Genomic DNA, 11,777 nt, shown 5'->3' with positions numbered 1-11,777 from the left:
GGCATGGAATATTGTAGCACGTCGCAAAAAGAAGGTCACGAGTTTTCTCGTAATAAATTATTGTTGGAAGTGTAGCGACGTCCTGTACTTCTCTCCTCTCTCTGTGTGTCCTCCTTTAGTGCTACAATTATCCTGTTTATCAACATAAACTGCATCCTATGTCAGCTTCGCCGCGCCAGTTCGTATTATCATCCGTCGAAGTTTTTATGCTGAAAACCGTACCGCATAAAAAATTAATATATTCATCCGGATTAATACTAATCTATTTGTGATGCACTCGGAAAACAATCCCACCAGACTATTCCCTACTGTGGGGCCTAGGAGTGGTTTGTGAGACGCAGAGAATTCAATGGTTTGCCATTGTTGCGCCGATTTTTTCTCTGCCCTGCAGCCACCTGTTTGTGTGTAAAACTGACATTTCGCAGCTCCCCGGGGTGGAGCAGCGAGGATAGCTGCATCGTTTCGATATGTATGCCGTACAAGTTCGTCTTCTTACAGGTCTTTCTGGAGTACGGGCGGTTTCCAGTAGCGATAGACTACAGCTACGAGGAAGAAACAGAGATGCATTTCCCTGGCGTTACAGTATGCAACGTGAACCCGATGAAGAGGTCTGTGCTCTGCCGGGCCCGTTTCTCCGCTTCATACGACATGCCGAAGCAGCTCCGAGAGAGGCTGTGCGCCGAAAATCCTGTCTTTTACGAGGTAGGAAAATATGACCAAATTTAGCTATTTACACCAAAGATGAGATTATAAAGTGCATAATACACTCAACCAGTAAAGACAAACTTTCAGTCCGATCGTGTCGGCAGAGCAATAAATATAATTAGCATGCGTAACAGACGAATTAATTTCAGATTTACTGAAGGGAATCTTTAAAACTCCCCAGGGAAGAGGCAGCCTTTTCGTAAGAAAGCAGTGCCATCATATTTAATACTTTCTCTTTATGTTCGCCAAATTAATTACTTCGAACAATGTCCATTTTCATGAGGCGTATTTATAGATAAACTGTATATACATTTAGACTTCCCGTCTGCAGTGATAACTTGGTTATTTTCTTTCTTGTAAACGGAGGCAACCTCATTCTGTTGTCAAAACAGAAATAAGCGGAGACAGGAAGTTTTTGAGCTTTCCCTTCAAAAGTAATAAAATTAATGGTAATTATCTCTAATATATGATGTTCTACTGTACTTGCTATTTAAGAATGTTGAAAAATGTTGCTTTGGAGTTTGAAAGTTTTGAAAATTTTCTCCAAATCTTGAGCATAAGCTTTAGAGACCGGTCCCAAGCGATCATTGAGTATAAAATTTCATAGAACAAGTTAAACAGCTAAGCTGGGACCAACGCTGATTCCAACTGACAGTCGCAAAAAATGTAAGCGATGCAACACTGCGCAATGTTAAAACATGGATAAACAAGAGACGGGACACCACAGCGCTGTGGTGCCCCGCATTTTTTTTTTCGCCCCTGCCCTTAAGTTGCACTGCATTTCATTTTTATCTGTCATGAACTAGCAACTAGCCCAAACAACTAGCAACTAGCCTTCAAGGCGCGCGAATACAGCCTGGGAAAACTAGGCATTCCTAACTTTCACATTAACAATAACAAAACGTCATTGCTTACATTTCCCATTTTCTTTTTTTTTTTTTTTTTGTAACAAGTGTGTCCTTTGTGTTCTCAAGATTAAATTACTATTACTAAAAACAGCCATTTACCTAAGAGCGCTTGTCCGCAGCCTAACCCTGAGGACAAGAGTCTGCAAGAGAGTATGATCACCTGGATGGCACAGTTAAACAGCGTGAGACACGATCAAATTGATGCGCTCTCTACCAGTTTTGATGACATGATCGTGAGTTGTTCATACGGAAACCAGAACTGCAGCAGTCACAGGTAAGAAGAACGATTTTGGCTTGTCTCCGTGGCTGACACTGCTTATGTTATGTTTGCTTTTTATGTATAAGCTCCCCCACCGTAATGCCGCTTGGCACTGTGGGTAACTGAATAAACAAATAAACAATAAACTGGAAGCATTGCGACTTTAGACACCTCTCTGAATAAGCATGGGCTTGTCTGTGCTTGCCCGCGTCTCGGACTGAAGCAGGTGCCCCTCGACTTTTTCTTACCCTGGAGAACGACTGCAAGTAGTCCGAAAGAAGTACTTTCTTTCTGGATTTTTATTTCATTACTGATGAGGCCGCGATCCTTCTTCAATGCAACCAGAACAAACACTCATTTTAAATTGTTCACGATGTGCGGATGTTCTTTAAAAACAAATATTTCGCCGAAGCCGCGTAAGAAAACTGTCCAAAGTTCTTGCGGGCATGATTGTAAGCGCACAGGCCATCCAATGCTGTCAGCACTGAGGGTCTAGGCCATAATGCAACGCTGTGATGATTTTTTCCGAGTTAAATTGTCCCAAGAACTTTTGTAGCCAGCTATAAATTAAAGGAGAACCCTCCCTCAAAACGCTTAGTGCCCATGTTGTTTGCTTCTGGGCTAAGAGTTACAAATCATTTGAATTGGCGAGTAATTCTGGCGATTTCCCTCTCCGAAGACAAGAAAATTTCACTTAGCACAGAAATACGATACCTTGGACGATAAGCTTATTCATAAAGCCAGTACTTTTTACAAATATCCACCCCCACTGAAAACTAAGAAATACGCAGGCTGCCCAACGTTTGTCGTCACTGTTCGTTTTATTTTGTGAATCGGCGCGCAGGTTCTTCAGCACAATTTTCATGAACCGGTACGGAAACTGCCTCTGCTTCCACTGCAAGTCCAGCAGAGACGATGAGGAGTTTTACGTCTACGAGAGCACGTCGAGCCCCGACAATGGTGAGCAAGGCGTTCAGTAATGCGTCTTCAGACTTGGTCGCTTAGCGTTATCTGAGTATCAACTGTTTCTAGTTTCTGGAGCTCGCGTTAATGGCGCAGCAAATGTAGAACCAAAATGTCTAGCTTTCCTTTTTGCCCAACTATTCACTCTAACCCTTATTTCGCAACTATATTACGAGAACTGAAAACTGTCTATATAACTGTGTAGTCAATTAATAAACGAAGTGTTTTCCTTCAATATTTCATGACAAAAAAAAAATAGTTTCTTGCGTTGTAGTCTTCCTGCAAAAACGAGGGTCAAACGGTGCCGTTAAGATCAAGCACCCAGAATCCGATTAACGTATTCAACGAAAGATTGCCAGATGTAGCGGACATTCGAGCCCTTTCTAGAAAGACATATCAGGATGCGCGGGTGTTTCTTATTAAATGAGACGCATTTTTGATCTTTTGGGAAGGAAGGTGTTCCATAAGTTTAGATTAGGTAAGTGCCAGCTTTATCAAATATTTACAGGACTACGTCGCTGCTGCAAAACAGTTTTTATCAGCCATTAGAGAAAGAAGTTGAGAATGAGCCCATTACTTTTAGCCAAAAAATTACAGCCGTTTCAGCATAGCTAATCAAATGTAAAGTATGTGCGCTATCATATTCCACACGAATGGTTCGCTACTCAGGCGTTTTATATGCGCAACAATTATTGTAATATTGTTGTTTGCTAGTAGACGATGTTTCCTCTCTTCCGCGGTCCCGTTAGTCTGAGCAATTCTCGCGGTCGTTGTCGGCTCGAAGACCTCGTTCTTCTGTTCGGGCACCTCAATGGCGCGAGCATCTCTTATGACCTCGGTGTCGGCTAAAAGGAGGCTTTGCAACTACGAGCAGCCGGCACTCTCTGATTAACCATATCTATGTGTCGTGTAGCTCTCTGATTGGCCCCACATGTTTGGCGATGACATGCAATGCACAGCGTGAGAGAGTGGAGGTTAAGCAAGCGGAATGTTCGACTTCAGCCTGTGAGTGCTTTGTTGAACGGCAACGAAGAAAAGCGGCGTAGTTCTCTAAAGCAGCAGCCAGCGAAATGACTTGTTCGCGCCAGCGCGGCATCGAAACCTTGATGTGGCAGCATTTATTTTCTTTCACGGTCACGGTGATAATCGCACAGACAACGGCTAAAAAGCGAAGTGGAAGTTATACAATGGTTGGCGCACTAAAAATACTTGCAGGAGTCTTTGCGTTCTTATGAACGCAGTAAAAGAGTCAGAACGCAGAGTCAGAGTAGAAGACCCATCCCTATGTTCAATGTTTCATCTTTCTAAACGCAGAATTAAAAGAGACATAAAAAAGCAATTGATATTCTCGGAAGTGGAATAATTGCTCTAGTCTGGTTTTGTATTTGGCAAATGCAAATTTTTATCATGTTATGTTACTGTAGAAATTTTTTTCCCCGTGTTTTTTGTGCCATACTCTGTTGTTTCTTTTTGAGTGTATAGTGGTACACTGTTTTCTTTATTTAGGTTTTACTCCAGTATGTTTAATTACCACGTTTGCTGTAATGCTTTGTTATCGTTTGTTTTCCGTGTTGCGCGCTGCTGTGAACTGTATGGGGAACTGTGACCCCGTCAGGCCCAACCGCCTTTTGTCGCAGTTCCTTCTTTCATTTTCTGAAAGAGAAATAAAGAAAGAAATATAAAATATGAAATATTTGCTTTGCATAACAACGCAGTTCCAATGCAAAAAAAAAATAGTAAGAAAGGCGCTTGGACTAAACTCGGCAAGATGAAGCACAATCTATTCTCTGCCCAGTTATTGCGTCCTTAAATGTTTTCTGTGCTGCCATCATCTTCACTATATTTACATCTCTCGCTAGTAGTTTGCGAAGCGCAGGTACGCCGAGAAAACTGAATTCCTTTGCATCAAACCAAATTCCTCGAACCCTGCCTGTAGATTCTGGGACTCGCACACTCAAAGTTCAGTTTCTTGCTGTACGCCCTCAAAAGACCAACATTTCTATGAATTTTTAACACGATAACGTTAAGGGCACCGCTCAGCAGAAAACCTGGCGTCGGCGTTGTCGACGTAAAAATCACGACCGTGTCTCTGTCACGTGGTACTTGGCAAATAACATGGCCAAGCTCTGATTGGTGGATGGATTGTGTGGCGCAACAACGCCACATGCGGTCAAAACGTTGGGAAGAGCTGCCAACTCGGGATTCTCATTTGAGGTTGGGAGGGTGGAAGCTTAATAAACCTTCTAGGGCTTTTGAATGTCGAGGAAAGCACGCTACTAGTACTAGGCAATGTATGCGGGGACCTTCCCATGGCTTAGTTGGAGCGGGGCATTATACCAACGTCGTAGGGTCGCTTACGACCGATAGCCGGATAACTTAGTAGCTTAGTATCGTATGCTAACAAGAATGTGCGGCATATTAGGAGCGCAAGTTAAGGGTTCCGTAATCAAGTGAGCACAAACTACAGTGCGCGACCCAATAATCGCAAGGGAGCCGTGTCCTGGTGTTAAAGGAGGACCTTTTTTTTTTTTTTCGCCGTACTGTGTCCCGAAAAGTATTTACGGCAGGTGTAGAAACTTACCAGCTTAACTGGGGGCGTTCATCGCCACTTTTTCTCTGAAATATAGGCTAGTGTGTGGAAAGTGGCTATACCTCACCAATCTATAGTGAAGCTATAACATCCTACAGTAAAGCTGTCATCTTTACTTTAACAGAGTGGTTAGCAGCATAGACTCGAAGCATGAAATGGGAGCAAGTGTAACTAATACGCAATCAAAAAATGCCTAGATACCATGGAGTTGGAGTTGGCACCCTTTTGACCGTGGTTATGAAAACATATGGGGCACGGTCGAACTCCGCCTTTAAAGGTATGAGGAGATAGCTTAGGCTACCAGCCCACGTATACAGCCTTGCTCTACCCAAGCCGTATCAATGTGCCTTCGTGGCCTAGGGGTAACGCGAAGTCAAGGGTCGTGGCCAGCTTATTCTGATATCACCTTCCAATCTGAAAGAAGAGGCCCGAGTTGGAAGCTCCTGCCAAACGTAAAGCCATGTTAATGTAACGTAACGCTGCCATGTCAGCTGCCAGCTGCCAGCGCCATGGTCACGATTTTTCTCTCACAATGCTAACGCCTGCCGCTGACGCCGCATTTTTGGTGAACAGCATTAATGGTTTCCGGCAGTGGCTCCCTGGCGTACGTGCAATTGACTACTCACTTAAGCATTATTTTGTGCCTCTGTTATCTGACACATGAGCGTTAGATACGGCATTGAACTACCACTTTTTGTGAAAAACAACCTTACATTGACACAAGTACGGCTTTAAACCATATGAGCGTTCTTCTTGCAAGTAGCGTGTCTCACTAGGAATCCATGTATTCCGGAGTGTGAAATTCTCATGTGAAAGAAGTAGCCCGAGTTACCAGCTCCTGTCATGTTGCGTGATCTCGTGAAGTCACACAATCCATCCCTGGCCTTGTCAAACACTTACTATCGCGTTGTTGTTGCGACTGTAGGAAGAAGGAAAAGAAAATGCACGGGCCTGCTACTGGCTCTGTAGCTGAGCCACCTCCGCTGCCTCGGGTGGACAGAAAAGGAAATAGAGAAGAAAGAGAAAGAAGAGGGAGAGAAAGGCGCGCGTCGCAACAGCCGTCGTCCACCACCGAAGCGGTGGCGGGTGCAATGACGGCTTACAACAGATAAACATTTGGTGGTGGGCTAGCACCTGACCTGTGCTTGCGGTTTTTCGCTCACAGTGCCGACAATGCTGACGAAACCTAATTTTCTGTAGAAAGGGGCTTTAAAGCTATGGCGTTAGAATGCTTGTTAAAACTGAGAGTGCGCTGTGTATAGATTCAGTGCAGACAAGGCTACATTATCCGCTTCTCTTGTGCAGGCCTGGTGCTGGTGCTGGACGTACAAGCCAGTGAGTACTTGCCGACGTCTGCCGAGATGGGCTTCTTCATCATGGTCCATGGTCATGAGTACCAGGCCGATCCCTGTGACGACGGAGACTTCGTCGAGCCAGGCTATGCCACGTATATTGGAATACACCTGGTGGGTCGGTGGTGCAAAGAAATGATACTCAAGGAGCGAGCTTTGTTGGTTGTCATCTCGTTTTGTCGTAGTGCTAGGTGCCTACGGAAGATTCTTTAGAAGAATGGCGTTGACGTCACTGTCATGTGCCCTAGACTAGAACTTTCGAGTTTGTTGTCCAAATGAGCCCAGGCAAAAAAAAAAAAAAAAAGAACATGATGTCTGATTGTATTCAGCGCTCTTGAGAAAGTAGGGTCGGTTTTCGTACAGGCCACAGAGCATGTGCTCAAGCACTTGTGGGGGATTGAGGTTAGTGAGATATAGTTAGCGCGGCTACTATATGAACCTAATATCAACTCACTTGAATATAGTAGCGGTGGCGCGAATGCTACTGAGTAGAATAGATAGTAAAGCCCCCCCTCCTCCCCCTCACTCTGTATTTTTTCTTTGCTGGCTACTTTTTTTCGTATCGCAATTAGGTGCTTCAACACGTTGAAGATAGCACTTTTTTTTTCTCGATAAACCTTTCTATTGTAGTGTGCCACATTTCGCAAAAGTGCACACTGTGTACCTAACAGAGCCAGAATTTACAATTACAAAAAATAATATCTTGCGTATACTTTCAGTCTTCGTGAACCCACGTGTCTTCATTTTTTTTTTTTTCAGACTAAACGCATGGGCCTTCCAGAACCGTACGAACACCCATGCCGGAGCGAATGGCCACCGCGTCTCGAAAGCTTCGTTGCGAACGGAACTACATACACGAAAGAGGTAAACCGCTCCATTCTACGCATGCCGTTTTCTTGTTTAATGTCACGCAGTTTGTCCTTGAGCGGAATAGTTCGAGAATGGCAAAGACTTATTAGGAAAGCCCACATAATCATCTCTGTGATGCGTTAAATGACTGCTGACCAGTCGTTTTCTACAAGTGGGAAATATTCGTCTCTCATGGTATATACAGTGAGTGAGTGAGTGAGTGAGTGAGTGAGTGAGTGAGTGAGTGAGTGAGTGAGTGAGTGAGTGAGTGAGTGAGTGAGTGAGTGAGTGAGTGAGTGAGTGAGTGAGTGAGTGAGTGAGTGAGTGAGTGAGTGAGTGAGTGAGTGAGTGAGTGAGTGAGTGAGTGAGTGAGTGAGTGAGTGAGTGAGTGAGTGAGTGAGTGAGTGAGTGAGTGAGTGAGTGAGTGAGTGAGTGAGTGAGTGAGTGAGTGAGTGAGTGAGTGAGTGAGTGAGTGAGTGAGTGAGTGAGTGAGTGAGTGAGTGAGTGAGTGAGTGAGTGAGTGAGTGAGTGAGTGAGTGAGTGAGTGAGTGAGTGAGTGAGTGAGTGCGACAGTAGCTGGTAGGGAAAGGACCAAGTGACTGAATGAGAGAATCCGTTCACTGATACAGGAGTCAGAGGTGCAAATGGCATGTTTTCCTGCTTGTTCAGTGACTCGATCTTTGAGCGAACTAGAGGTGATGAGTATTTTAGAATGTTGCTGTACTTTACTGAGCTTGAAACCAACTTATTTACATTCTGATTGAATCGCAGCGGTGGCACTTAGCCTGAACGAGAATGGGCGCCTAGGTAAAAGCCGTGTAAATGAACAAAACAAGAAAGACCAGCGCCATTTTAAAGTCATATCAAGCCCAATAAATCGCCTGGTAGGATGACTTGTGCGTAAGCTAAGGTTAACAAAGAATGGAACTGAGTTACCACAAACGACCTAAAAAAGATAGTTTTGCATCGCCGTTTTTAAGGCACCGATATAAGACGCTTGTTCACTCAGATATATGCCAATATTTATGCTTGTTTTTATTTGCAGGACTGCCTCAAGGTGTGCCTCCAGAGCATGCTTCGAGAACGTTGCAAGTGCGAGTCTAGTCAGATTACCAGTGCTTACCAGTTACCTACTGACTATGCGTATCCCATTTGCGAATGTAAGCATTTATCATTTCCTTGTGATAAAATAGTAATTTCAGAGACAGGTAGACTAGTGGCTTAGGCATCCGTCTCGGCAATGGGATTTGATTGGTTAAAACCCCATCTCCGGACAACGATAGGCAGAAGTGTCTCCGCGCCTGGCACCCTGCTTTTTTGAGAGTTTGCGCTTAACATCCTCGCTACGCTCTTTCGGGGCCCAGCCCTGTTTGCATCACCACAACCAGCAAAGAAAGGTCAGGTTATCCTGTTCCCATTGTTTTTCAAGGTAAAATTGATGTGCGTGTATAAACAGCATGTCTAAACAGACCTGCAGGTTAACTGTCACTGCTGCACTCGATGTTTCGCAAGATATCTTCAAGGTATCTCTTCAGTCCTTGCCAGGCCAGAATTCATTCCCAGCTCTCTGACATTTAGAAAAAAAAAAGAAGGAAACAGAACATGATGAAACATTTCTTGCAATTGCAAAGTGATGCTTAAAATGCCAGCTCCTGTTACTTTCAAAAGCTGCTGAAGCCACGAAGCATTCAGATTATGCATGTGGCTGAAGCTGAGTGTACTTTTAAATTATTGTTATCTCATCTTAAAGGATCACAGTTTGTTGGTGATGCAGTGTATTATGCTTTTACTCCGTTTCTTGGCATGCTCAAAGCTACAGGTGAAGTTAGTAGTTCATCCATGTTTCTAATTTCATTTGTTAAAAAGGAAGCATTTGTGCAAATCATGCACAAATATTTGAAATAATGTTTAGTTTTACATAGTGCACATCAAAATCAAGTTGGTAGAAATGACACCATCTGCACTAGATGGCACTGAAAACTGACTTGCCTCTATTTAAGCCATATAGTTTAAAGATAAACACTCGACGTGAAACTGGTCACGAGTACCCACTGGCACATATGTCCAGCACATACAGCGGTATCGAGGCACGCATCGATGGAGTCCTTGTCACTGCATCCGGGTGAACACATGATCCCTGGTGCGCTCCCAGAGGCGGTACACGAGCTCGGTGTCCAGGTCTGGGTGACCCAGCAGTGGAGGCCGGCCGTCGCCGCGCAGCCAGGCGCGGGAGTCGTCGGCGTCGCGCGCCAGCCGCGGGCCCAGGTCGCGGTGCACGATGCCTAGCCGTTGGGCGAGGATGCCCGTGACGAGTACATCGTCGACCCAGAAGTAGGGCACGCCGGCCGAGGCTCGGTACAGGTCACGCACCACATCGGGCGACATGAGGATGGCCCATCCGGAGCAGTAGGGCGGGTACCGATGCGGCCGGTACTCGCGGAAGCTGACGCGCCACTTGCTGCGCTGGCTGCGCTTCACGTATGGCCTCCGAATGAGGCCGCACATGAGAAGGCCCGGCGGGGCTCGGGGCCCCAGATCGGCGACAAGGTGCTCCGTCACTTGAAAGAGGTCCATGAAAACGTCATCGTCCGTCTTGAGCACGTAGTGCGCTTGCGCACAGCGGCTGGCCACCCACTTGAGACCCATGACGTGTTTGTAGGTCAGGTTGTGGTAGCTGTCCACGAAGTTGCCCATCACCAGGTCGCCGTGCGCAGTGCTCTCGGCGCGCAGCGCACCCTCCAGGCCAGCTGCCGCCCGGCCCACGAGGAAGACGAGGGCCATGGCGTGCGCCGTGGCCGCAGCCAGCGCGCTCGCGTTGCCCCACGTCTCGCGGATGGCACGCCGCCGGCTGAAGTGCGCCGGTGCAGAGTGCACAAACACGGCCAGGAACAGGTCGGGCCGGCCCTGGCAGCGCGCACTGTCCAGCACAAAGCTGAAGTCACGCCGGTCCACCAGGCGGCCGGGCTCGTCCGAGGACACGTTGCTGGGCGCCTCCTCCTGCTCTGGCAGCCCGCTGCGCTGTGCCACCGACCACACGGCCACGAACGCCAGCAGAAGCAGCAGCAGCAAGCGCTCGCGACCCGCACCGCGCGGACCCAGCATGGCTGTGTCAGTGCCGCGATTCCCCGTGCCCGTCCCACATGGCTGCAGTGTCGACAAAACGTGCGATTGTTGGTGCAGGGGTGGCTTCGCGAAGCACAGTAACCTTGCTGAGAACCACTGCTTCTCGCCCGTAGTGGCCGACGCACACGCCCGTTGCGCCAGCGTGACGCGTCGTCCGAGCCGCGACCGGCTGGCGGGCGAGCTTGGACAAAGCCCTTGGCGCCTTGGGCTTGCCTTGGGCTCCTCCTCAAAGAAGCTTGTAGCCATCCTGTTATGCTTTTTTTGGTCGCCTAACGAAGCATTAGCGCCCCCTGTTAGATGGCACAAATGTGTCATTGGTATATCACCTCATTTGAGAGTCACACACAGGTACAAGTCAAATTTATGACAAAGACGAATTTTGAATTCTTGCTTAGACACCACCTTAGCAACTCAAGGGCGTAAGCCTACGTTTCGTCATCTAAATTATGGGCAGTTGTAACCAAACACGAATTATTAAACGTTGCTACCTATCGAATCAAACAATGCTCATTCAATTGCTCTTAGAGAAGAAGGCTTATGCTCGGCACGCTACATCCAGTATATTTGTAAACGTTTAACATCTCAGAAATCTCAGTCCTAACGCATTACTGGCCGCATTAATATATATATATATATATATATATATATATATATATATATATATATATATATATATATATATATATATATATATATATATATATATATATATGTAATAACAAAGGGCTCTAGTACATATATGCAGTGGTAATCCTAAGTTTCGTCTTTTTTCCATTAATTGCACGTGAAACAATGAGCGCGCTTCACTTCCTCTTTCTTAACAGTCTTGTCCTTCTGTTCGGCAGCTGACTACGAAAATGACGCCTGTGTGGCAAACACGCGAGCCATCATGGACCTTTCTTCGACGGAGCTGACGTGCAAATGCCATCCCACGTGCACGTATGTTTCCTATTCTGTGGTGTTGTTCCTTGTTGTAGCGGTTGAATAGTGTCGTTGTTAAGCACACGCGCAAGAAACTTGTCCAGAGT

General features: G+C 46.1%; 2 protein-coding genes across 2 annotated transcripts; one reads left to right on the top strand and one right to left on the bottom strand.

Moving 5' to 3' along the window:
• The first annotated feature begins 471 nt into the window (after positions 1 to 471).
• On the top strand, positions 472 to 9,197 carry LOC146190474 (acid-sensing ion channel 4-A-like). Its single transcript, XM_084600169.1, has 7 exons — positions 472 to 702; positions 1,733 to 1,887; positions 2,717 to 2,832; positions 6,731 to 6,891; positions 7,537 to 7,641; positions 8,672 to 8,786; positions 9,139 to 9,197. Exons 1-7 carry the CDS (start codon positions 472 to 474, stop codon positions 9,195 to 9,197), a joined length of 942 nt encoding a protein of 313 aa, XP_084456295.1.
• Positions 9,198 to 9,735: 538 nt separating this feature from the next.
• Positions 9,736 to 10,995, bottom strand: LOC146190473 (beta-1,3-galactosyltransferase 5-like). The gene has a single exon (XM_084600168.1). The coding sequence runs from the start codon at positions 10,993 to 10,995 to the stop codon at positions 9,736 to 9,738; it is 1,260 nt and encodes a 419-aa protein (XP_084456294.1).
• Between the last annotated feature and the right edge of the window lie 782 nt (positions 10,996 to 11,777).

Source organism: Amblyomma maculatum, chromosome 4 (genome assembly GCF_055883805.1).
Source record: "Amblyomma maculatum isolate TAMU_Amacu chromosome 4, ASM5588380v1, whole genome shotgun sequence".
Taxonomy (NCBI): domain Eukaryota; kingdom Metazoa; phylum Arthropoda; class Arachnida; order Ixodida; family Ixodidae; genus Amblyomma; species Amblyomma maculatum.
This window is presented reverse-complemented; position numbering and strand designations above follow the sequence as displayed.

What these genes read in the sequence shown, in the direction of transcription:
- LOC146190473 (XM_084600168.1), bottom strand. Translation starts at nt 10,995, where the DNA reads ATGGCTACAAGCTTCTTTGAGGAGGAGCCCAAGGCAAGCCCAAGGCGC.
- LOC146190474 (XM_084600169.1), top strand. Translation starts at nt 472, where the DNA reads ATGCCGTACAAGTTCGTCTTCTTACAGGTCTTTCTGGAGTACGGGCGG. An exon ending in CACGTCGAGCCCCGACAATG is followed by an intron (nt 2,833 to 6,730) that starts GTGAGCAAGGCG and finishes TCTCTTGTGCAG; the next exon opens with GCCTGGTGCTGGTGCTGGAC. An exon ending in GAACTACATACACGAAAGAG is followed by an intron (nt 7,642 to 8,671) that starts GTAAACCGCTCC and finishes TTTTATTTGCAG; the next exon opens with GACTGCCTCAAGGTGTGCCT.